This window comes from Chelonia mydas, chromosome 6, assembly GCF_015237465.2.
Source record: "Chelonia mydas isolate rCheMyd1 chromosome 6, rCheMyd1.pri.v2, whole genome shotgun sequence".
Classification (NCBI taxonomy): domain Eukaryota; kingdom Metazoa; phylum Chordata; order Testudines; family Cheloniidae; genus Chelonia; species Chelonia mydas.
This window is the reverse complement of record NC_051246.2, coordinates 60,415,046-60,438,495: the sequence shown is the minus strand read 5'-3', so window position 1 is coordinate 60,438,495 and position 23,450 is coordinate 60,415,046. Positions and strand designations below refer to the sequence as shown.

Here is a 23,450-nt window from a genome sequence, read left to right as displayed (position 1 = left end):
TCAAGTAAGAACATAATTTTCTTAAGATTGAGGGCCACTTCCTCAATCAGTATAGCTCTGTTGACTTCGCTTTTTTTATCTTGATATTTTTATTTTTTTTTAATTAGCTTTAAAATAGTGTTTATATGCTCTTTTTGGACTAGGACTGATGCTTACTGTTTATGTGTTAAAATAAGGCATTAGCTCAGTGAAAGCATCTAAGTGCTACTATAATGCAAATGAACAAAATAATATTTGTGTTGCATTTATAAAAGGCGAGGAGTAATTATTCCTCCCCCATCTCCGTTTCTGATGGTGTGTCAAGAGTGGGATAGTGATGTAGATGTTTTATTTTATTCAAGAACAGCATGGACTGTATGCCAGCAGTCAGAGTGAAATACACAGAAGTAAACTTTGATGTATTTATTCTGGAGTCACCATGGGTGCAGATCTAAACAAAATTGGTTTACACAAGTCACTGACCTGTTTTGAAACCTTGCATATGAAAGATGAATCTACCACTCTCCCCCCAACTTTTAATAACAGTTTAAAGGACTGTTATTTTATTAGCTTTTCTTTACTATATTTCTCTCTGCAGGAAGACTTTTTTTTAAAAAAAGTAATGAAAGGATTGTGGCACTAAGCAGACAGTGTTAGTGTCTCTTCTTACCATTTCCTTATTAGAGACCAGTTTCACTGATGTATAAACAATCATTCCAAGCTTTAGCTTTCAGAAACATTTTAGTAGGTGAGATGTCTCCAAAAATTCATCACATCCTTTATTTGTCTTTAAAATATTTATGTTGTGCTCATGCAAAACACTGATTAAGGCTAGAAAATGCTGAGATGGGGATTCATGTCACTAGTTCTAGCTTATGCAGTTTGTTTTGCATGTAACTAACCAAAAAAATCTCTAACCATATCAACTATCACTTGAGGTAGATTCTTCTCTTTTGAAGGGTGAAATTCATTTCACTTACATAAAATCCCAGTAATCAAATTCTGCATGGGAGAAATGAGACATAGTTTCCACAGTTTAAATCCAACCCTGATCTTGGTACAGGACTGCGGGATAGCCCCCACATGGTTGCAGTCCAGCACAAAGGCTGGAGTAGTGGCCACACATCCTCTGTGACACTTACATGTTACTAAGACGACTAGATCTGTGAAAATGTGGGTCCTGCCTGGTCCACTTTGATTTTGTTTTCTACTCCATGGCTGGCCTAAAGACTGTCCACGGTGCATGTGAGGTGTTCAGGGAGTTTCTGTTACTACTCTACCTCCAGTCCCTAGCACATCCCCCATGTAGAGCTTACTTAGTGCACAGGGCTTTGCTATGTCCCTCATCACTACAGGTTAATTTCACACATTCTATTTTTCTGTCCTCCTTTGATGGAGTTTCTTTCTCTGTTATTTATATATTTGTTTTAAAGAAATTATTGAATACTTTTTTATATATTTTAAATTAAACCACTTATTAATAAACACCAAAAGCATACTTCAAATATTAACCAAAAAGAAGGCTGCTACAGTACCGTGGTTCAAATAATTTACTTAGCAAGTGTGATAACTTATTTGTTTTTCTGTTTTTCAGAGGTATCAGTCTTCCTGTTTGGTATGTTATGGTTCAATAAGATTATTCTTTTATTCAGATGTTCACTGCATTTAGTTCTTGTAGTTGATGCAGAATGGCCATTTTAATCAGTCATCTAGGGTAAGTCTGTGCTTCCAATAGGGAGGTGAGATTGTAACCTGTGTAGATATACCCGAGCTAGTTGATTAAAAATAGCAGTATTGCGGCAATACAATCCTGCCCAGGACCCTGGGGATGTATTTGCGTGGTTAGCCTGTGCCACTATGGTTACACTGCTATTTTTAATGAGTTAGCTCAGATACCTCTACTTGTATTGCAGTCACACCTCCTAGTTGCAGTATAGATATACCCTTAGTATCCCCTTGTATTAATGTGTTTTGGAAATTGGTGTTATAAGTTTATAAAGTTATGTTTCCCCCGAGGAGTGGTATAACATGGTGGAAGACTCTAAGCCCTTGTACTGGAATGCAGTGCTTCCTTGAATAACCAACCCAGGCTCATTTCCTAAACTTCTACATTAAGATTCAGGGCAATAACTGGTGCATCATGCTGAGAGACAGATTCAATTAACTTTGACCAGAATAGGGATGGGAGTGTATCTTTGAGCCAGAAGGAACAGGAAGCTAGCAAAGAGGAAGCCCTGCAGGGACACCCTATTAACAGCTGACTCTGGGGAGGAAGATGGAGCCTGAGGTTTATGTTGTTGTGTTACCGGTAAAGCTAGACCGTAAGCATGGGGATTAGTTTAAATATTAACTCAGGGTCTGCAGTGCTCTGAGGACTGGGTAGGGACTCTGCCCATTCACAGTTGGTTCCTTTTGTCTGTGTACCGGAGGAGGAAGCATTTGTTTAATCTAATTGTAACTTAGCCTCTCATATTGAAGAGGTCATAACAAACTGCACATTCGTGCCAAGAGAAATACTGGCCTTTGAAACATGAATTTTGAATTAGAAGAGCAATTACACTCACAAACATTTAGTGGAACTGCTTAGAACAGGTTTAGTGCCAATCACTTATCTAACTTTGGCTTTACATATGATGCTTTTCCAATTACCATAATTTCCACAGTGGGGCCATGCGGGTACCCATAGCAGTGCCTCTGATTCAAATCAAAAGAATTTTCAGCACAGTACAGAAATTTAAAGCATTCCTTTTTTTTTATTCAAATCAGCGGCACTGCTATGGGTATCCACATGGCCCCACAGTATGCCAACATTTTTATGGCTGACTTAGAACAATGCTTCCTCAGCTCTCGTCCCCTAATATCCCTACTCTACTTGCGCTACATTGATGACATCTTCATCATCTGGACTCATGGAAAAGAAGCCGTTGAGGAATTCCATCATGATTTCAACAATTTCCATCCCACCATCGACCCCAGCCTGGACCAGTCCACACAAGAGATCCACTTCCTGGACACTATGGTGCTAATAAGCAACGGTCACATAAACTCCACCCTATACTGGAAACCCACTGACCGCTATTCCTACCTACATGCCTCCAGCTTTCACCCAGACCACACCACACGACCCATCGTCTACAGCCAAGCTCTACGATACAAGCGCATTTGCTCCAACCCCTCAGACAGAGACAAACACCTACAAGATCTCTATCAAGCATTCTTACAACTACAGTACCCACCTGCTGAAGTGAAGAAACAGATTGACAAAGCCAGGAGAGTAGCCAGAAGTCACCTACTACAGGACAGGCCCAACAAAGAAAATAACAGAACGCCACTAGCAAACACCTTCAGCCCCGACCTAAAACTTCTCCAACGCATCATCAAGGATCTACAACCTATCCTGAAGGACGAGCCATCGCTCTCACAGATCTTGGGAGACAGGCCAGTCCTTGCTTACAGACAGCCCCCCAACCTGAAACAAATACTCACCAGCAACCACACAACAGAACCACTAACCCAGAAACCTATCCTTGCAACAAAGCCCGTTGCCAACTGTGTCCACATATCTATTCAGGGGACACCATCACAGGGCCTAATCACATCAGCCACACTATCAGAGACTCGTTCACCTGCACATCTACCAATGTGATATATGCCATCATGTGCTAGCAATGGCCCTCTGCCATGTACATTGGTCAAACTGGGCAGTCTCTACGTAAAAGAATAAATGGACGCAAATCAGACCTCAAGAATTATAACATTCAAAAACCAGTCGGAGAACACTTTAATCTCTCTGGTCACTTGATTACAGACCTAAAAGTTGCAATTCTTCAACAAAAAGACTTCAAAAACAGACTCCCAGGAGAGACTGCTGAATTGGAATTAATTTGCAAACTGGATACAATTAACTTAGGCTTGAATAAAGGCTGGGAGTGGATGTGTCATTACACAAAGTAAAACTATTTCCCCATGTTTATTTCCCCACCCCCCACTCTTCCTCAGATGTTCTTGTCTACTGCTGGAAATGGCCCACCTTGATTATCACTACAAAAGGTCCTGTCCCCCCCTCCCCCCCAACGCTCTCCTGCTGGTAATAACTTATCTTAAGTGATCACTCTCATTACAGTGTGTATGGTAACACCCATTTTTTCATGTTCTCTATGTATATCAATCTCCCCACTGTATTTTCCACTGAATGCATCCGATGAAGTGAGCTGTAGTTCACGAAAGCTTATGCTCAGATAAATGTGTTAGTCTCTAAGGTGTCACAATTACTCCTTTTCTTTTTGCGAATACAGACTCACACGGCCGCTACTCTGAAACCTCTCTTTAGAATATGTGCTAACTATTTATAGATATCTGTTTCATCTTGCACTTAGCTGTGACTTTCGGAGTACCTTTCCTAGACCTGAAGAAGAGCCCTGTGTCTCTTGAAAGTATCTCTCTCTCACACCAACAGAAGTTGGTCTAATAAAAGATATGACCTTACCTACCTTGTCTCAGGAACATTCTAAGGTTGGGTTGATGCAGCCACAGCTGTCCTCCTCCCCTGCACAGGAGGAGAAGCAGCAGCAGTGTCACAACACACTGTACTAGAGTAGGAGTGAAGAGAGTGCAGGAGTCAGGAGAGCCATGCTGGGTCCACCCCTTGGACTTGGTTTGTGGCTCCAGTGGCCCATGCCCTTCATTCCAGAGGCATCAAATGGTGTAAGAACCACCTCTTGTGGCGTGGGGAGGTAAAACTGGCCTGGGTTTATGTCTACCTCATGCATCCATTTAGACCCAGTACAAGGTCTGAGCAGCCCATCCTCCTTTCTCGGGGCGGGAGTGCCCCCAACTCCTGGTGATGTGGAGAGAGTGTGTGTGGGAGAATGCTAGACTGGAATGTACCCATATGTTTGCCCTCATCACTGCCACTCTGGGATAAGTCGTCTTCTGCTCAGTGTTAATGTAGGTTGCCCTTTAGCTCTAGTGGTAGAAGTGTGTGCAGCAGTGCTGAAGGGTCAGGGTTCAAACCCTGCTTATCAAGCATGAGGGGGTTATTAGTTCTACATCCTTCTTTTCTTCTCTTTTAACCTTTTTCGATTTAAAGAAACACACAAATTACATACAAAAAACTAAATTAAATAACATTATTTAGATTTCAGTGTCAAGCACTGGAAAGTTAAGAAATGCTAGTTTTGTGGTTGCTATGAAATCTTATTTCTTCCCCCTTCTGAGTAAATAGCATTATGTTAGTCTTTAGTCTTTAATTACATGATCACATTCATTTTTTCCACAGGACCCCCTCTTGTTCAGTACACAGGATGGATGCATAAGTACACAGAATTAAAGTTGCACAGGCAATGTAGATCTGGCACTTCCCAAATTTTGAGTACTTGAATTTGCAACCTAAATACTGTTCCTTTAATGTAGGTTTTTTATGTACTGTGTATTTAAATGAGAGAGGGAATTGGTGTATGTTTGAGAACATATGAAGCAAAGAGATCTTATGGTTTATTAGGAAACTTATAAATGCAAGTAATTTTTATAAAAAAAATTATGCTATATTTCTAATATTCCTACTTGCTTTCATATTGATAAGTTGTAGAAAGATTGAAGGGGAGGAGGTAATACTACTACTTGTTTAGTTTTCATTTAATACAGAAAAGTCAAAAGGAAGCAAAGAAGGTCAAGCCATTTGGACCAGTTCTCTACTGTTTTTCTTTGAGGAACTGGTAAAGGTAATGACATCTTAAGCTTGTACACTGGAAAGACAGGGATAAGGAAATTTAATTTTTTTTGCAGAGGTTTGCTTGTTGTTAAGAAGGAGCAACCAGAAAAATTCCAAAGTAGCTCTAACCATTTCTCATAGTAAATTCAAACTAAAGTGGTACATTTGTAGAAGGTACACATTTGAAATAAATATTTTTTCTGAGCATTTATTTTGTTAGAGTTTGAGATGTTGGATTTAGTTAAGCTAACTTGTAAATCAGGAAGTAAGAAGGTATCTTTGAAACATTTACGGCCAGAGTTGTTTCTTAACAATACACATCACTCTCTAATTTCATACGAAATACGATTACACTTGTGCATAAGCCAAACTTGTGGGAGGGGAGGTAGATTTTCTTAGCGGAAAGGGTTAAAAACCATATCTACAGAGAAGGAGACTGGATTTGGCAGGTATGCCATTGTCATCAGTGGGGTCACACAGATGTGACCAAGGACTGAATTTGCCCTACAGTGGGAACTTGGTTAACAAATCTGTTAATTATGTATGAGTCAGAATAGAATTTATCGCGTTCTCTCTCTCTCTCTCTCTCTCTGTTTCAACAGCTCTGCAGGGCTAACAGTAGTAAAAAGTAATTAAAGCTAATTTTTATCACTAAAATAGGCAGGAGACATGAAATACATATGGGGAAGATCTGTTGAGTAAGGTGGGCCATACTTTTATAGTCACTTTTCAGAGTGGAGCTGAATCAGTGACAGAAATTAGAGGCCTGATTTAGTCAAAATTACACTCTGTATCAGACTCTCTAAAGGCCTCCTTCATACTGTGGGGCAGAATTGTCCTTCTCTAACAACTCTGCAGTGCTAGATTGAGCATTCTGCTTAATATGTGTCAGAACAAACTATACAAGTTTTACAAAATATAAAAAGATAGACACATTAAGGCTCTGTCAGAGATAGATATGGTACATCAAGCATCATCCCAGGATAGGGCTTTATAATGTTCTTTGAATCTTTCTAATCTTCCCAATAATGGAGTCTCTTCCTCTTCCTAGCTCATTTGCTTTATATGGTTATGGTAATCTAGGGATGAATGTCAGAGAAACTTCACAGAGCATGCTCAGCGAATTACCTCCAGTATGCTAGTATGGGGCAGTCTGTCAGCCAGGAAGAGTTTTAAAGGAGCAGTTACCCAGAGGTATTGGGGCTGTCATTAGGTGACAGTTCTGTTCTGGTGGTCAGCCAGAGTGAAAAAGAAGCCTGATTTTAAAAAGCAAAGCCCCTGAACATTTAAAAAGAAAAAGTACTGATTATGAAAGAGGGCAAGGTGCCCCTTCATTCTCTAATCCTGTGGATGATGGTTGGATATGGGAGAGTCTCCCAAAGACTCCTATGACATTGGGGAAAGGAAGACTCCTTTTTCAACATGGAGGAAATAGGAAACATCCTAATACAATAACTGTTGTCTTAGAATTTTTAAACACAATTCTGGGCAACTGTGGGGCCCAGTCTTCTTAGTTCTCCCTACTAGAACTACATAGCAGATTGACATCATCTTTTAAGTCAAATTAACTCCTGTAGAATGTAAAGTCTCAGATGTGAACCTGGCCCAATGACATAAGAATCAGGATTATTACAACATAGCTATCGTGTGCTTCAGAAGTGTGTGGGTACTTTGTTCTGGATCAGGTCCTGTGTTTTCTTTTCTAATTTTTCTGGTCAATTGTCTCAGATCCCTTTTGAGTGTGTACATGAACTTTTAGGACTCTGTTTGCTTTTTGTCCATTCCTACCACTACTCTGATCCTTTGTGATGTAGAGTACACTGCATGGTGTGTACTCTACAAGGAGTGTGCTGCTGTAGAAACATTTGAGAGAAATGTAGAAAAGACTGAACAGTTCAAGACATGGTCATAGGTCTACCCATTGTGCATGTCACATAGCATTAGTATTAGGGCTGGCAAGCGATTAAAAAAAAATGAATCACGATTAATTGCACTATTAATAATACAATACCATTTATTTAAATATTTTGGATGTTTTCTACATTTTCAAATATATTGATTTCAATTACAACACAATACAAAGTATACAGTGCTCACTGTATATTTATTTTTGATTACACGTATTTGTACTGTAAAAAAAACCCAAAAGAAATAGTATTTTTCAATTTACCCAATACAAGTACTGTAGTGCAACCTCTCTATCCTGAAAGTTGAATTTAAAAATTTTTTATGTACAAAAAAACTGCATTCAAAAATAAAACAATGTAAAATTTTAGAGTCTGCAAGTCCACTCAGTCCTATTTCTTGTTCAGCCAATCAAGTGTGGTTACATTTGCAGGAGATAATGCTGCCCACTTCTTGTTTATAATGTCACCTGAAAGTGAGAACAGGCGTTCTCATGGCAATGTTGTAGCTGGCATCGCAAGATATTTACGTGCCAGATGCCCTAAAGATTCATAATTCCTTCATCATTCAGCTACCATTCCAGAGGACATGCGTCCATGCTGATGATGGATTCTGCTTGATAACAATCCAAAGCAGTGCGGATCAACGTATGTTCATTTTCATTATCTGAGTCAGATGGCACCAGCAGAAGGTTGATTTTCTTTTTTGGTGGTTCAGGTTCTGTAGTTTCCACATCGGAGTGTTGCTCTTTTAAGACTTCTGAAAGCATGCCCCACACCTCGTCCCTCTCAGATTTTGGAAGGCACTTCAGATTCTTAAACCTTGGGTCGAGTGAAATAGCTAGCTTTAGAAATCTCTCATTGGTATCTTCTTTGCATTTTGTCAAATCTGCAGTGAAAGTGTTGTTAAAACGAACAACATGTGCTGGGTCATCAACCGGACTGCTATAACATAAAATATATGGCAGAATGTGGGTAAAACAGAGCAGGGGACATACAATTCTCCCCCAAGGAGTTGAGTCACAGATTTAATTAATGCATTTTTTTTTAACGAGCGTCATCAGCATGGAAGCATGTCCTCTGGAATGGTTGCCAAAGCATGAAGGAACATTCGAATGCTTAGCATATCTGGCACGTAAATATCTTGCCAAATGCCAGTTCTCACTGTCTGGTGACATTGTAAATAAGAAGTGGAAAGCATTATCTCCTGTAAGTGCAAACAAACTTGCTTGTCTTAGCAATTGGCTGAACAAGAAGTAGGAGTGAGTGGACGTGTAGGCTCAAAACAATGTAAAACTTCAGTTTTTCAGTGCAGTTATGTAACGAAAAAAGTCTACGTTTGTAAGTTGCACGTTCACGGCAAAGAGAATTCACTACAGTACTTGTATGAGGTGAATTGAAAAATACTATTTCTTTTGTTTAGCATTTTTACAGTGCAAATATTTATAATAAAAAATAATATACACTTTGATTTCAATTACAACACAATACAATATATATGAAAATACAGAAAAACATCAAAAATATTTAATAAATGTCAATTGGTATTCTATTGTTTAATAGTGTGTTTAAAACGGCGATTAATCGCGATTAATTTTTTGAGTTAGTCGTGTGAGTTAACTGTGATTAATCGACAGCCCTAATTAGTATTAGTTTATAAAGTGCAGTTAGTGATATTCAACTAATAACAAATGGCCTCTACTAAAGCGTAGTCCATGTGCACTTCCTGGATGCATATTGATACCATGTGATTCAGTTTCTTCATTTCCACTATGCAAAGATCCAGTCTGCACTCAGTTTATGTACCATCAGTCTGAGAGTAATCTCACTTATTAATTGGGGATCCTGTTTTCTTTACCTGGGAGTGAATTCCCCACCAGTACATTCAAGAATCCCTTCCTAAAGTCTTTTCCATGTTGAGGATGTTCTGAAATTTTCCTACTGTTTCTTTAGTACTGGTGCAACTCCATTGGTGCTAAAAACAATAGGAGTGATACTGTAAATGAGCAGCCATTTTTAAAAACTGTGTTGTCATCTAATCCTGCTTTGACAAGAGGAGACAATGCCTAGATTACACCGGTGCTCCCAACCATTGCTAACTGCAGAGGAACTACCCTAGTATCCTTTGTGTAGATGCAGTCTTAGTCATTAGTCAGCTTTGCATTTGTCCATCTGTAAAGCTTGATCCAAGCCCTGAACAAAAAATTTAAAATCAGTATTTCAGTACCAGTATTTGAGAAGACGCCTCTCCTGGTATTACTTAACCTGGTGCTATCTGTGAAGCCTGTATTTTCTTTATTAATTTTTTTAATTGGTGGTAGGTGGAAAACTAAGAGTATTTACTAATGGTTTTCCTTGAATATTAGCCGTGTAGATGCTCCATATCCATAGGAAAGGTGGCTCCAGAGATGGCTCTGTCCTCTGTACAGTGAATTAAATCCCTGCTGTGGGTCTGGATTTCTACACTTGCTGTTCAGTGATGTGTATGAATTTACTGAAGAACATATACTCATATGCACACACATACAGAAGCGGGAAAAATCAGATAAAAACAGAAAACAAAGATGGGGCAGTGTTTGGCTTGGTAATCAAGCATGCTAAATGCCAATGTGTACAAAAATTAAAGATTTTGCTTAGAACAGTAAACCATAGAAAGGCATATCTTTTATCTTTGGAGAGCAAAATGTATTGCTTTATTTCCTTCTGCAACAAGCAGGGGTGAAAGTAACTTAAAGGACTTACCGGTACGCCGGAGTCCTGAGCAGGGGGCGTGGCCTCAACCTTTAAATACCCAGGCCCTTTAAATCAAGATTTAAAGGCACCGGGGCTCCAGCTGCAGTAGCGGCGGCTTGGAGCCCCAGGCCCTTTAAATCACCCCCGGAGCTACCAACTGCAGAGGTGGCTGTGAGCCCTGGGTCTCAGGAGTGATTTAAAGGGCCCGGGGTTCCGGCCGCCGCTACCGCAGTGGAGCTCTGGGTCCTTTAAATCGCTGACAGAACCCCAGGGGCTCCCGGCTGCCATTGCTACCCTGGGGCTCGGGCAGAGATTTAAAGGGCCTGGGGTTCCACTGTGGCAGCAGTGGCCGGGAGTCCCCGGCCCTTTAAATCACTGCCAGAGCCCTGCTGCCGCTACCCCAGGGCTCCGGCAGCTGGGCTCAGGTGGCGATTTAAAGGGCCTGGGGCTCCGGCTGCTGCGGGGAGCCCTGGGCCCTTTAAATCGCCAGCCTGGGGAAGTCGGTCCGGCATACTGGACCGTACCGGCTTACTTTCACCTCTGGCAACAAGCCATAATAGACAAGTATTCCTTGGCCGTTGGTACATATCCTTGGTATGTTTTAAGTGCTTTCAACTATCTGAGAATCCCTGTATGGCTCAGAAACACAGAAGCAGAAGTGGCTTACTGTTATAATAGGGGTCTCTTAATTTTACATTTCATGTTTTAAAACAAACATTTAAAAAATTAACCAATCTTGAGGAATCAGCAACTTTTCATGTCATAGTTAAAATTCCCAGAAGCCAAACTGGCTGTAAAACTCAGTGCCAGAGAAATGTGATTGTTCTCTTGGGTTGTGTCCTCTATATCCTGGCTTCTTAACTTAAGGGCAATACCTAAGCCTCCTCCCATTCACACACGAAAACCTGTCCCCTGAGTTAAATGGTGCTTTCAGCCTCTGCTAGCTTGCATTGCTGGGGATGTGGGTTAGAGCCAGGGTTCCATTTTCACTCACGCTAGTAGCCTATTCACTTTGCAGTGAGGATACAGGCATTAGTCGAGTGCTGATGGTCCTTCAGTGTCTTCCCACAATTCACTCTATGTGCCCAGAAGGACAGACAGATTCTCCCACAATCCACTCGGACAGAATCATAGAGCCCCTCAGCTTACCGCAGTACGAAAGAACCAAGGGATATGGTGCAGAAGTCTGACCGACATAGGCGAGTGCAGCACCAATGAGGACACAGTAACATGGGTGTGGCTTTGCAGTGTGGCTTCTCACACCTGTGCTAGGCTCAGCGTGAGTGCTCAGACACAAGTACTGATCACCTGATCCAACTCTGCAATGAAGATACACCCTTGCAAGTTTGACTGCCAATGCTTTTTAAGTGGCCAAAATTCAAAGAAAAATGTCAGACTTTCCTTCTAGCCCAGCTGTGATTCTTAGCAGCATTTCAATGGCAATGAGGCTGCTTGAAATTGTACTTTAAAAAGGGAAGTATTTCGTTGTCCACAATTCTGTTTCTTATATCAAATTAAAATGCTAAAATAGCCCAGTTGCCTGCAGGCCCAGCAGCTGGCCTGGAGGAGGCGAGTGGGAAGGACTGATAGTGAGGTATGGGGAGAAAATACAGCTTTTTGCTGCTGAAGCTTGTGATATTTACTTAGTCAATATCTTTTTCCTCTTATTTTATCATTTCCCTTTTTTCACCATATTCTCTATGTCCTGGTTACTTGGCAGTCCATTCTGCTAAATGAAACGGCAGAGTGGTAAAAGCTGGGAACTAGGAACTCCTCTGAATTCTAATTTAAATTTTTCCATTATTCACTGGGTATTTTTATGCTTTCTACTTCAGCGCTATATCTGATTTTTCTCATGGAAAAAATGGGAATAATAATACTTTGCTCTTCAAAGTCATTGTGAGGGTTCATTCATTAATGTTTACAAAGTGTGTAGGGATGGAAAGTGCTAAGTTTTATTTATTACTAAGTAAGTGAGGTGATTTGATGATATACATGTGCACATGTATACAGTGTTATCAGAAAGGCCCACTAGTGACATGGACCATGGCTGTAGATAATCATTGTCCAAAACCATCTTTTAATTTTTATTCCAGATTGCCTGTTAGCTGGAAGTACATTCTTAAAACTCTAGCTATGATTTTTTTCCCCAGAGATATTCTAGTCCCTCTTTATTTTCAAGGAAAAATACACATGGGAAATAAATGCTCGTTCACTAAGCAATTGTGCAAGATAGTGGTTAGGAGTCATGTCGCTTGTCTAGTGTAAATAGAGGGAGAGCTGTTGTATAACAAAGAAAAGGGAAATAGAGATTATCATAAACTAATTAGAACATTAAACAAGACTGGAGGTAAAGTTTTAACAGTGCATATTTTTCAGTTAACCCACCTTTAGATTATAAAATTAGGGGATTTTTAATTCTATTTGGTTTCTTGCACAGTACCATCAGTTCAGAGAAAATTGATCAGAAGCTGGCAAACGGGAGTTAGCCTTCTATTCAGTTTAACTAAGGCTTGTTATGACATGATCTTGATAGAAAGAATAACTCCCTGTAGGATATTTTTGTGGGTTTGTTTTGTAGACTGCAGTGTTTCTGGGTTATTTTCTTGGAGTATGCTGTATAAATAGTTACCACAATAAATCTGTTTTAGCAACAGTGCTCAGGTTGGAACAGGATTCCAGAAAATGTTATGATAGGTTTATCCTTGCCTAAAACATAAAGCTCATCTGTAAAGCTTTGTTACTCTATGACAAAGGTAGAAACAAATTTATAACTGTTAACCACAAACCCAAACTTCCCCAGTCCACTTTTTTACTGCCAATTAAATTATAATATGCCTCATATAAATCATGAAGTGTAAATTTTTAAGTTCTAACAGAGATCCATCTTTCATTGTTGTTTTTTCCACACAGAAGACCCCTCCCCTCCTCCTCCACAACTTAATGTCACAGAGCAGATGAAATTATTAGAGAATGGTCCTTTGAGACTAAGTGAAACAATGTCAGTGCTAGTGTATGGCAGCAGGATCTTTTCATATCAGAGCACCGCTAGAGAGGTACAATACATAGTCAAGGAGAAAACATTCAATCCTGACTCATCTTTTGATTTAAATATTCATACTTCACCTGGCGGAAAAAGCTACTGACTTTTGAAAGTGGGTCAGGTTTTTTAAAAAATGGGTCTTTTGGCCCTTTGCATTGTGTTAATGCTACTGGGTCTGGGGAATTGTTTGGTAATGCATAGCTATATACATCTGTCTGTATTCAGTGAAAGCTTGGATGGGCTGTCTGTAACTTAATCCAGACAGGAGGGAGATCATTTGAGTGGAATTTATATTAGTACCTATAATTGAGGGACTGCAACAGCTATGTGTAAAACAGATATAGAATTTTAGGTGTGTTCATTAGAGTCTGGACTGTTCTTGAAGGACCAAGTAGTGACTGGCCAAGAGACCTTTTTTTTTCAGCTGCATCTGGTAATAAGGGCACAACCTTTCTCTCTGACAAAGTGACCTTGCCCACTCATCTAGGTCTTTGTCAATTAAGTTTAGACTTTTGTACTGTGCTCTCTGTGGCTCTATCCATTGAGATCATTCAGGAACTGAAGATGGGCTGCTGCATTCTGCATTATTAAGCAAGTTTCACACTGAGAGCCCACTAAACCAGTGCTCCAGAATCTGCAGTGGCTGCCCGTGGAAGCTTGCAAGTGGAATTCCCTGTGTTGGAGTTTACATTTAAAGATTGAAGTTGAACTACAAATAAACTAGGATGTGAATTTAAAGTGCAATAGCTATTCCACACTAACTGCCAATGTGGACATGCTTATTCCACACTGAATGCCTTTGTGTAGTTTATCTTAATTAACTTCAAAGTGGACTAAGCAAAAGTGCACAAAGACACATTTACTGTGTAATAAAGCATGTCCACACAGGGATTTAATGTAGAATATCTATTGTGCTTTAAATTAATATCCTAGCTTTTTCAGCCCAACTTCCTGTTTAGAGAAGCCCTGACTTTGCGCTGATTGGCTTATCCAGAAGAAATTAAGTTGGGAGAAGCCATTTGTATATAAAATGAGGACTCAAGCAAGCAGGGGGACTGTTGGAATTCAAAAAAAGTTGCTCCAGCACCCAAACAAATATACACAAAATTAATTTACCTTTGTACAAATGTTTGTGTAGTGCTCTGAAGAGAGCACGTTCTTTATAAAAGGAAGGGATTATACACTATTATAACCCAGTTTGGTTCTCTTATATACAGGGCAAAACAAATTGTGTTTTAAACATACTTGGTTTAATACATTGCAATAATGATCACCCATCTTCATCCCTACGTGGTTGATTTGGCTGTGTAGATAGACCCATAAACATGCAACTAGTGTTGAAAAGGCCAAAATGTCTGTCTACAAATTTCAGAGTAGCAGCCGTGTTAGTTCGTATTCGCAAAAAGAAAAGGAGGACTTGTGGCACTTTAGAGACTAACAAATTGGGAGTCTGGACATGCCTGCGTGCTTCTCATTCGCTATGAGAAAGTGATATGAGAATAAGGAAATAGGAAGTGGAGACAGATCCACATTTGATACTCTTCAACCTGACAACTGTTTTCAAGGACCCTAGACATTTTTAGGTTTTACAGTTGTCCCTTCTTTCACTGATATTTTATGATCCTTCACTGTTTTTCCTGGTGATTGTTTCTCTTGGAATCTCTTTTGTCTTTGATATAGGGGAAGCCCAGGAGAACTAAGAAAACAAGGGGGACCTTGGGATAGATTTTAGTTGCCTATAACAAGGCAATGCTTTTCAATATGCATGTGACAAAGAAGGAAGAGAAAGGCAGAGAGAAAAGTAGAAGTAGGAAATGGGGTGGCTCTGTTACATTCTGTCCATTCAGTGCACTAAACATAACATCCTCTTGCTGATTTTAATGACTTGAAGCTCTGTGTATTTCCCACTTTTTCTTTTGTTAAGCTTTGGATGGGTATCACCTGTGAATCCTTTTAGATACTTCAGTTTGTTGATTATATCTTTAGTAAATCGGAAAAATTAGATAACTAATTGCACACATTATGTAAAATGGCTAACTTGTGTACTGCATTCCTTCAAGAATTGTTGTGCTTTCCAGAGTCCTGTGAACCTGAAAGTGATAAAGCCCTAGAAAGTGAAGGGACACCGTTAAGGTTTAAAAGCCTAAAGTTCTGACCTTCCTGAGTATTGGTATATGCAACAGGAAAGTTAAAAGTCTCTCTCTTTCTCACAACATACAGAAACAGTCAGGCATCTATCTCACAAACAGTGCTGTTCTGGGCTCCCTCTACTGGCTTTGCAGCATCAATAACTATTAAACACTATTGTCTATCAGTTGTACTAACATTTTCAGTGCTTCTGCTGCAGAAACTAAAGCTTCTTTTCATAATATTAGTTCAGCTAAGTTCTTCAAGTACTGGTCCATGTGTGTATTCTACACGTGGGTACGTACCTGAAATTCTTCAAAGCAGTGTCAATTGGCCTGCATGTGCACAGTAGCTCCCCTCGTGCTCCTGACTGAGGGTATACGAGGCAGTGCAGATCAGTGCTTCTGCAATTCCTTCCTACTGCCACATGGCCTGAGTTGGAATCGTAGCCTCCTTCTCTCAATTGTATAACCTGCAAAGAGAGAAAATATTTGTAAATAGTTATGTCTTTTAGCTTCGTATTTAGTAGTTCAAGTTATGGTTAACAGTATTTCCTTCCCCTGATTGGGGAACACTTCCCCAGCTCTGGGACTGTGCCCAGAGTCCTGGGATTTTAGAATTGTGTCTTCTGCCCTCGATCCTTCTCCATCAGTGATGAACATCCACACTGCCTATGTTGTCTGGATGAGACAGATCTCTGTGAAGTGCAGTATCTGTTGTTCCTTCCCACCCAGAACTTGAGAAGCCCAGGAGCTTAGCCTAGAGGAGCACGAAATGGAGAAGGTTACGAGGCCCATCTCTGATCCGGCCAAGAAGACCCCTCTCTATAATTGGCCTCAACTGACCAGTAGTGCCACTCCAACATTTTACCTTGGAGTGGAGCCTTCAACATCTAAGACCAAGGACTCTTCTTCTGGAGCAAGGACAGAGCCTTTTTGAGGACTGTCCATAAGAAACACGCTTCTTCCCTGAGCCTGTCCAGGTCGGGTGAAACATCATGTACGGAACCTAAGGAACCAGCCCCTCTGAAGATCCCCAGATTAGAGGGCCAGGTGGATAAAAAGAAAGATCCACCTGTTCAGTTGGTCACCCTTGATACCGAAGCTTAAGGACAGATGTTCACCAAGATGTTAGAGAGCTTATTTCTTCACTCTCCCACTTCCCTGGTCCTTCTCACATGAACAGAGAGCAATAATACCCGAAGTTCGAAGGTGCAAAGAATTCGATGTTTATTGGGGTGAACTTCCAGCAAGCTTAAATACAAGTTCCTTTTTCCTTATTTTCGAATCCCAACTTACTTCCTGTTTGCCCCTAATTTATATAGTAATATTCTTAGCTATACCTTAACCAATCATTTTACTGAAATTTAACTAACCAATCCTAACATATTGTAACATGATTAGCTAACCAATTATATCCCACCACCTTAATTAGTTTACACCCAGCAAAATTAATTATACAGCAGACAGAAACAATCACAGAACCAGACAGAGACCATGCCAGTAAACAATAGCAAAGTGGGAACTATAATGACAAAACAATACAGAAGTGGTGATTTCACAACTACATCTATAAAGACATAAGAGTTTCCCAGCTGTGTCTATTGATAAGTGAGTTCTTACCAGACAGAAAACTATCAACCTCAGTTTCCTTTTACATCTTCTAGGCACTTCCCTTTCTCTGGAGGTGATAGGCACTATCAGGACAGGATTGTATTCCTAACAGCGCAATAGCACCTTCTTTCAATGTGACTACTTTGGAATGTGAGGATGTGACCGGTCGCTTCCCAGCTTATGGCTGCCTCTGTCGCTTAGCCAAAGGCCTTAGGCTAAGAACAGGGCCTCAGACTGTCACAGTAAGAGAAAGACCTTACACTGGCAGACAGTGATTTTGATTCTTTCTTTTATACTTCTAACTAGCCAAGTGATAAGAATACACCTAAATTCTTAAAGTACAGGCCTTTGCAGACAGGCCTGAATATCTATATCCTAACACTCCATCCCTTTTTTTTCTTTTTCTTTGGGGATCCTCCTGCCCAGGTATCCCTGGAAAAGCATAGGACATATGGCGACACATTTCCTGATAGGGCCAGGCATCAAGGTGGAAGGTGTCGATGCTCCATCTGTCCCACTGCCCCTTGTGTAGTACCATGCCCTGCACCTTCTCTCGTATGGGCATACTACACCTATTCCAATTAGTGTTCCAGACTTCCCAGTATAGTGGGCCCGAAAAGGTTGGGTCCGGGTTGTCTAGTACACTTTGGGGGGGGTGAGGGGGGGCTTACTACATTACTTATAGGTTATAAATAGGGGGGGCTGTTCTCTAGGGGGTTGTGCCCCCCTTGATTGTTTCCATATGCAATGTAACACACATATAGTTAACAAACAATACACCAGCTGCTATGATAATCCACAGCAACACCAAGAGTCCTGACCACTGCAGTATGGTCCAACATCCTGGCCACCACCAAAAACACTGCTTCTCCTCCTTTGATAAGGTTAAAATTTTGTCAGCGCCATCCTGTAGTGTGTATTGTAAGTGTGTCCAACTGTTGGCGCTTGCAGCAAGTTGCTCTTGTAATCTTTGTGTACTTTTGTCCATATTGTGTGTCCATTGAATATCCACAGTGAAATTTGGTATTGTCCAAACCAATTCAACTACTTGGCACGGTATGGGGTAGTAGGTGCTGATTTGATTGTTTACAACGATTAAGTCCACTGATCTATTGGTACACCATAGTCCAGGTGGCAGTGTATAGAAGTTCATAATTTTGTCATATACTGGAAGGATTTTGCCTTCTAGTGTTATATTGCAGGATTGCATACATTCCCAACAGAATACACCGTACCTCATACACATTACCCCTAAATGCCCCCCCTTCGCAATAGGCCATTGATCCTGCTCCTCCATAGTCATAGGAGAGGGGCACATCCATATTCCTCCTCTGGATATACAACTGCTTAATGTGATGACAGTCCAATTTACCCCATTCCACCCCCCCCACCTATTCCCTAGTGGCTCCCAACGTGCTCCCCCTTCCCTAATTCCCATAGGGTTCAAGGGAACCACCTTATTTGCATTTCCTTCCCATGGTATCATAATAACAGTTACTCAAGAACTGTCCCCACAGGTCGGGGATGTTATTTTCCAGGTAGATGGGTTTTTGCAATTGTGGATAAATATGGGCTAGCCTCCCGATTTAATACTGAAGGCCATTGTTCTGAACAAGCATTTCTCATAATATCCATTAACATTATTAACTGAGCATTTTGAATACCTACGCACACTTCTCCCCATGTTAGTCTTCTGAAGCCATCCTCTACCCATGTCACCAGGTCCCCTGCCCAATGAGTTAACTGCAAGTTTACCTCTACTGCTATCCTCCACCCTGTGGCAACTGCTGATAGTTGCTGTGCCATTAATTCATTAATTTGTTGTTGAAATTTCACATTTTGGCTTACTAATTGTTTGGTTACCCACTCATCCCCCAGATTCCATGTACCCAGCATAGTGTTCCCCGCTGCCCACAATCCCCTTTTCCGACGACGATTCCAGGTGTGTCCCCTCACCCATGCATTGAATTGTTGTTTCAATCCTTTTATGTACATACTACAGTTAGGATGGATTTGGTCCACCCACCATTCCTTGGGGCGTACCACCCATGTAATAGAGTGAAAGGACACGTTAAAAAGTGCTGGCTGCACCTGCTCCCACAATGGCTCCCAGACATTTGCTCGTCGGGGAATATTCTCGGCTCCAGGCTGTGGCCACTTTAAATTTGGATTCTTCCAACTTGGCATCCATATCACCTGCAGGGTTACATTCTGTAAAATGTTTAACTCATCGTACACCCAGCGTCCCAAAGGGGATTTTACGCCTAAAGTAATATGTATATAACAATCACACCTTTGGCAAAGCCCAACAACGTTCCAGATGTGATTTTAAATCAGCTGCCATTCCTGGCCACCAGCACAACCTTTTTAAAGTTCCCAGTGCCTCCTCAAACCCGGGGTGTCCCCCTGCCAAGCTTCCATGTACCCTGCTTAAGAAAGCCGTCCGACTTCCCTGAGGGCACAACATTACTGGTCCCTTGGTTGTTAAGACACACCAAATCCCTTCCGTTAGTTCCACCTTTGGCACATGCCTGTCCCCAAGTTTCATGATGCCTTCCAGTCCTGGGTCAGATTCCTGCAACTCTCGAATTCGCCCTCCCCCATCTGTATCCACCCCGCTTCTTGTTAACACTGCTACAGGCACACTCTCCTCTGGCTCCCAGGGCCATGGGGGTGCCTCTGTTGTAGCCCACTTGGCCTCTACATCAGCCAGATTATTTCCTTTGCTTAGGGGTCCTGTTTTCTTGTGTGCCTTTACCTTTACCACATTGATCCATGTAAAACAGAGTGACTCAGCTCCTCCACTCGCTTCCACCAGGTAGCATGCTTGATTGGGGAGTCGTCTGTTGCCCTGAAATGATTATCTGCCCACCATCTCAGCATTAATGTGGCACCACGAAATGCATAATCTGAATCTACCACCACCCAACATTCTGGCTCAAATTTGGGATCCACTTCATTTAAAGCTGTTAGCAAGGCTGCCAGTTCTGCCTCCTGAGCTGACTTTGCTTCTAATGAGAAACCAGTGGTGCTGACTGTCTCATTGCCTCTGATTCCCACAACAGCTAAGCCTGCAGTTTTCCATCCCCCTTGATACCTACAACTTCCATCCAAAAACCATACCAGTGTCCCCTCCTTTACCTGATTGGGGTTAGCCGCCCGAAACACCTGATGTTGGGTTTTACCTGGGCTGGCTTCACATTGGTGTGGGGTGCCAGCCAGATGTAATCCAGCTACCCAGACTATGGGTTCCTTTAACACCTCTGCTTTAATGTTTTCTGCCTGTAGAGCCAGCAACCATTTAGCAATACGCTGCCCACTCACTTGTCCCTGTAAGATAGTGTGCATGTTTAACAGCCGCAGGGGGTCATGATGAGATGGGACTGTTACTTTCTGCATTCCCGTAGGGTATTTAAATTTCCCTGCCCCCCAGTAGGAGCACAACAGTACCTTTTCACACCATCCATACTTCAATTCCACAGCACTCAAAAGTTGAGAGGCAAAGGCCACAGGTCGGTCCTTTGCTCCATACTCCTGTGTTAATGCACAACCAACGGTAGTGTCCGATACTAAAGGATACAGATAAAAGAATTTCTCCCCATCCGGGGAGGCCAGCACTGGAGCACTGGCCAGGTTTTCCTTTAGCACTCTCACTGCCTCAGTACACTCTGACCATTCCCAAGTTGAGGCTCGGGTTAGGTCAAATAGAGGCTGGGCTATTTCTGCATAATTGGCCACAGAATCCCTGCAAAATCCAGTTAGACCAGAAAACTTTGCAAGCTTTTAACATCCGTAGGCAGTGGCAGGGACTGGATCAGTTGCACCCATCCCTTATCGATTTCCCTTCCCATCTGAGACACTTCCACTCCTAAGTAGGTCACTCTTGTCTGTCCCATCTGAGCCTTTTTCCCATTGACCTTCAATTCTGCTCTTGCCAAAGCTTGCAGGACCTGCTCAGTTAGTTCCCTGTCTTCTTCCTCTGTCCCTGACATTAGCAACAGGTCGTCTACATATTGTGTGCACCTTGCTGAATCCACCCCCTCCAGAGCCTGTCTCATGTATCTGTGAAAAATTGCAGGGGAATCCCTGTATCCCTGGGGTAGGACTGTCCAGCAGAATTGTCTGCCCTCCCATGTGAATGCAGTTTTATACTGACATGAGGTAGCTAGTGGCAGAGACCAAAACCCATTAGCTATGTCCAAAACAGTGAAAATTCGGAATTGGGGTCCAATACGGGCCAACATTTCAGGGTACGCTGCCACCATTGAGGCTGGCGAATTGGCCAGAGCATTTAGTGCCCTGTAATCCACAATGAGGCGCCAAGTACCATTTGGCTTTCTCACTGGCCACACAGCAGCATTACAAGGGGATGCAACTGCCCTAATCAGTCCCCTCTGTTCCAATTCCCCAATAGTTGCCCCCACCTCTGCCAATGCCTCCCGAGGAATAGGATACTGTTTCTGTGGGGGAGGGTCCCCTCCCTCCATCAGTACCTCCATGCTGCCCCTACCACAATCCAGGTTATCCTTCGCCCACACAGGGATGTGTTCCCACCCAGCCGGGCGGTGGTGGGAGGGCATGTGCCACTTTAATGGTCATAGTGACTATCCCCAAGGGAATGGTATAGCCCTGACCGTCCTGCGTTTGCCCCAGTAAACACACCCAATTGGCTAAATCCAGTACAAGTCCCAGTTTGTGTAAATCTCCTGCCCCCAACAGATTAAGCATATCTTTACAACCCCACATAATCTCCCCTTCCCCTCAGATTCCTTTGATTTGTCCCCCACCTCCCGTTGCCCCTACAATTGCGTCTCCCCTCCTGTTGCCCCTACAATTGTCACAGTCCCTTCTGAGGGTCTCCCTGCCCCCATGTGGTTAAACTGATGGCTGCTCCAGTGTCTATCAAAAAATCCCTCATGGGACTCCCTTCGATTGCCCCCTGGAGCGTGGGGCGACCAGATGCATCCCGTCCTAAACTGAGAACATGGACAGGACTCCTCCCAGGGCACCCCTAAGTTGCAGCACCCCCCTCTGTCCCTCCCACTGGTTCATGGGGGGACCGGGGGTCCTGGCACCGAACACATTCCTGTCTCCACGCAAAATTGTGTGTCTGGCATTTCAGGCAGTCCCAGTCCCTTGGCCTCCAGGACCACTTTCCCCCTGATCTGATAAGATCGTGGGTAGTCAGTTTAGCCTGCAGTCTCTGGATCTGTTGCTCTATAGCTGCCCGCTCGTCCCTGACTAGCCCCCCAAAGCCACGAACTCTCCCTCTACCTCCGCTCCAGGCTGATCCACTCCTTTCCACCTTGTATTGATCCCCCGCAGTAATAGCATGGACTGGCTCTTCCCTCTGATGCATCTGCCTCCACACATCTGCCTGTTCCAGAAACTGGGGTAGCTGACTGGGAGCAAGTTCAGGGTGCTGCAACCTTAAATGCCCCACGAACTGCGGATTGCTCAGCTCCAACCATTTCTCTAGCAATTCCACACCCCTACCCTGCTCCACACCCCCACCAGGTCCCGGTGTCCCTGCCTGGGGCATCACCCATGGTCCGTCCAGGGGATCCACCCAGCACCGTGCCCATGCCTGTATGCGATTAAGTGTATCCCGTCCTGTTTCCCCAGGGATTCTCTTCATCTTATTCATCCCCGCAGTGTGAGAGTACACCCCAAACAAGTCACCTGTCCAGGGATTAGAAATGGGTGTGCCACTCCTGCCACATCGATTCCCAAGGTACCTCGTCCCAAAAGACTACGCCATAAGATCACCTGGTCCTCACGAGTTAGACCCTCCATCTCCCTGCCCACCTCCACTAGCCACAGCACAAACTGATCCCAATCATTCCGGGGTACCTTTCCCAAACGGCCCAGTACTGCTTCCTGGTCCTTCAGGGACAAGGGGCGGATTTCTGCCTGTTCTACTACTTGTGGGGCATGGTCCCCCCACCCTGTAACCGGGGCCGCTATTCCTGCCTCCTGCAGTTCCTCCCGGGTAGCCTCTATCGCAGGGGCTGTAACTGTGGATTGCCGGCTTACAACATCCACCCGCAGTGGTGGGTACAGTGTTTTTTCAGGGTAGGGTGGTGGAGGTGTCTCCTTCAGTTCCATTAGTGGGGCGGATGGTTTGGGGTCCCCAACTCCATTGCCCCCATGTTTACAATGATACAATTCCTCCTCTAAGTCTCCTACTCTCCCCAGCAGTTTGTCCCTCTCTCTCCGGATTGCCTCACAAGACTCCTCTGTCCGTGCAGCATCCCGTGCCGTCAAATCCGCTACCTCTACTGCTAACACAGATTTTTCTGTTAAAATCTGTTGCTGATTCACAATCCCCTCCAAACCCT

At 42.7% G+C, this 23,450-nt stretch overlaps 1 protein-coding gene across 17 annotated transcripts in view; it reads left to right on the top strand.

Moving 5' to 3' along the window:
- PHF21A (PHD finger protein 21A) overlaps positions 1-23,450 on the top strand; it is a 239,400-nt gene that overhangs the window by 111,012 nt on the left and 104,938 nt on the right. For 8 of the 17 annotated variants that reach the window (XM_037900139.2, XM_037900143.2, XM_037900135.2 and 5 more), the window contains one exon: positions 1,574-1,594. The exons of the other annotated variants lie outside the window; for them this stretch is intronic. In XM_037900139.2, coding sequence (XP_037756067.1) covers positions 1,574-1,594 — 21 coding nt within the window. The remainder of the gene's footprint in view (positions 1-1,573; positions 1,595-23,450) is intronic. 17 annotated transcript variants of the gene reach the window in all.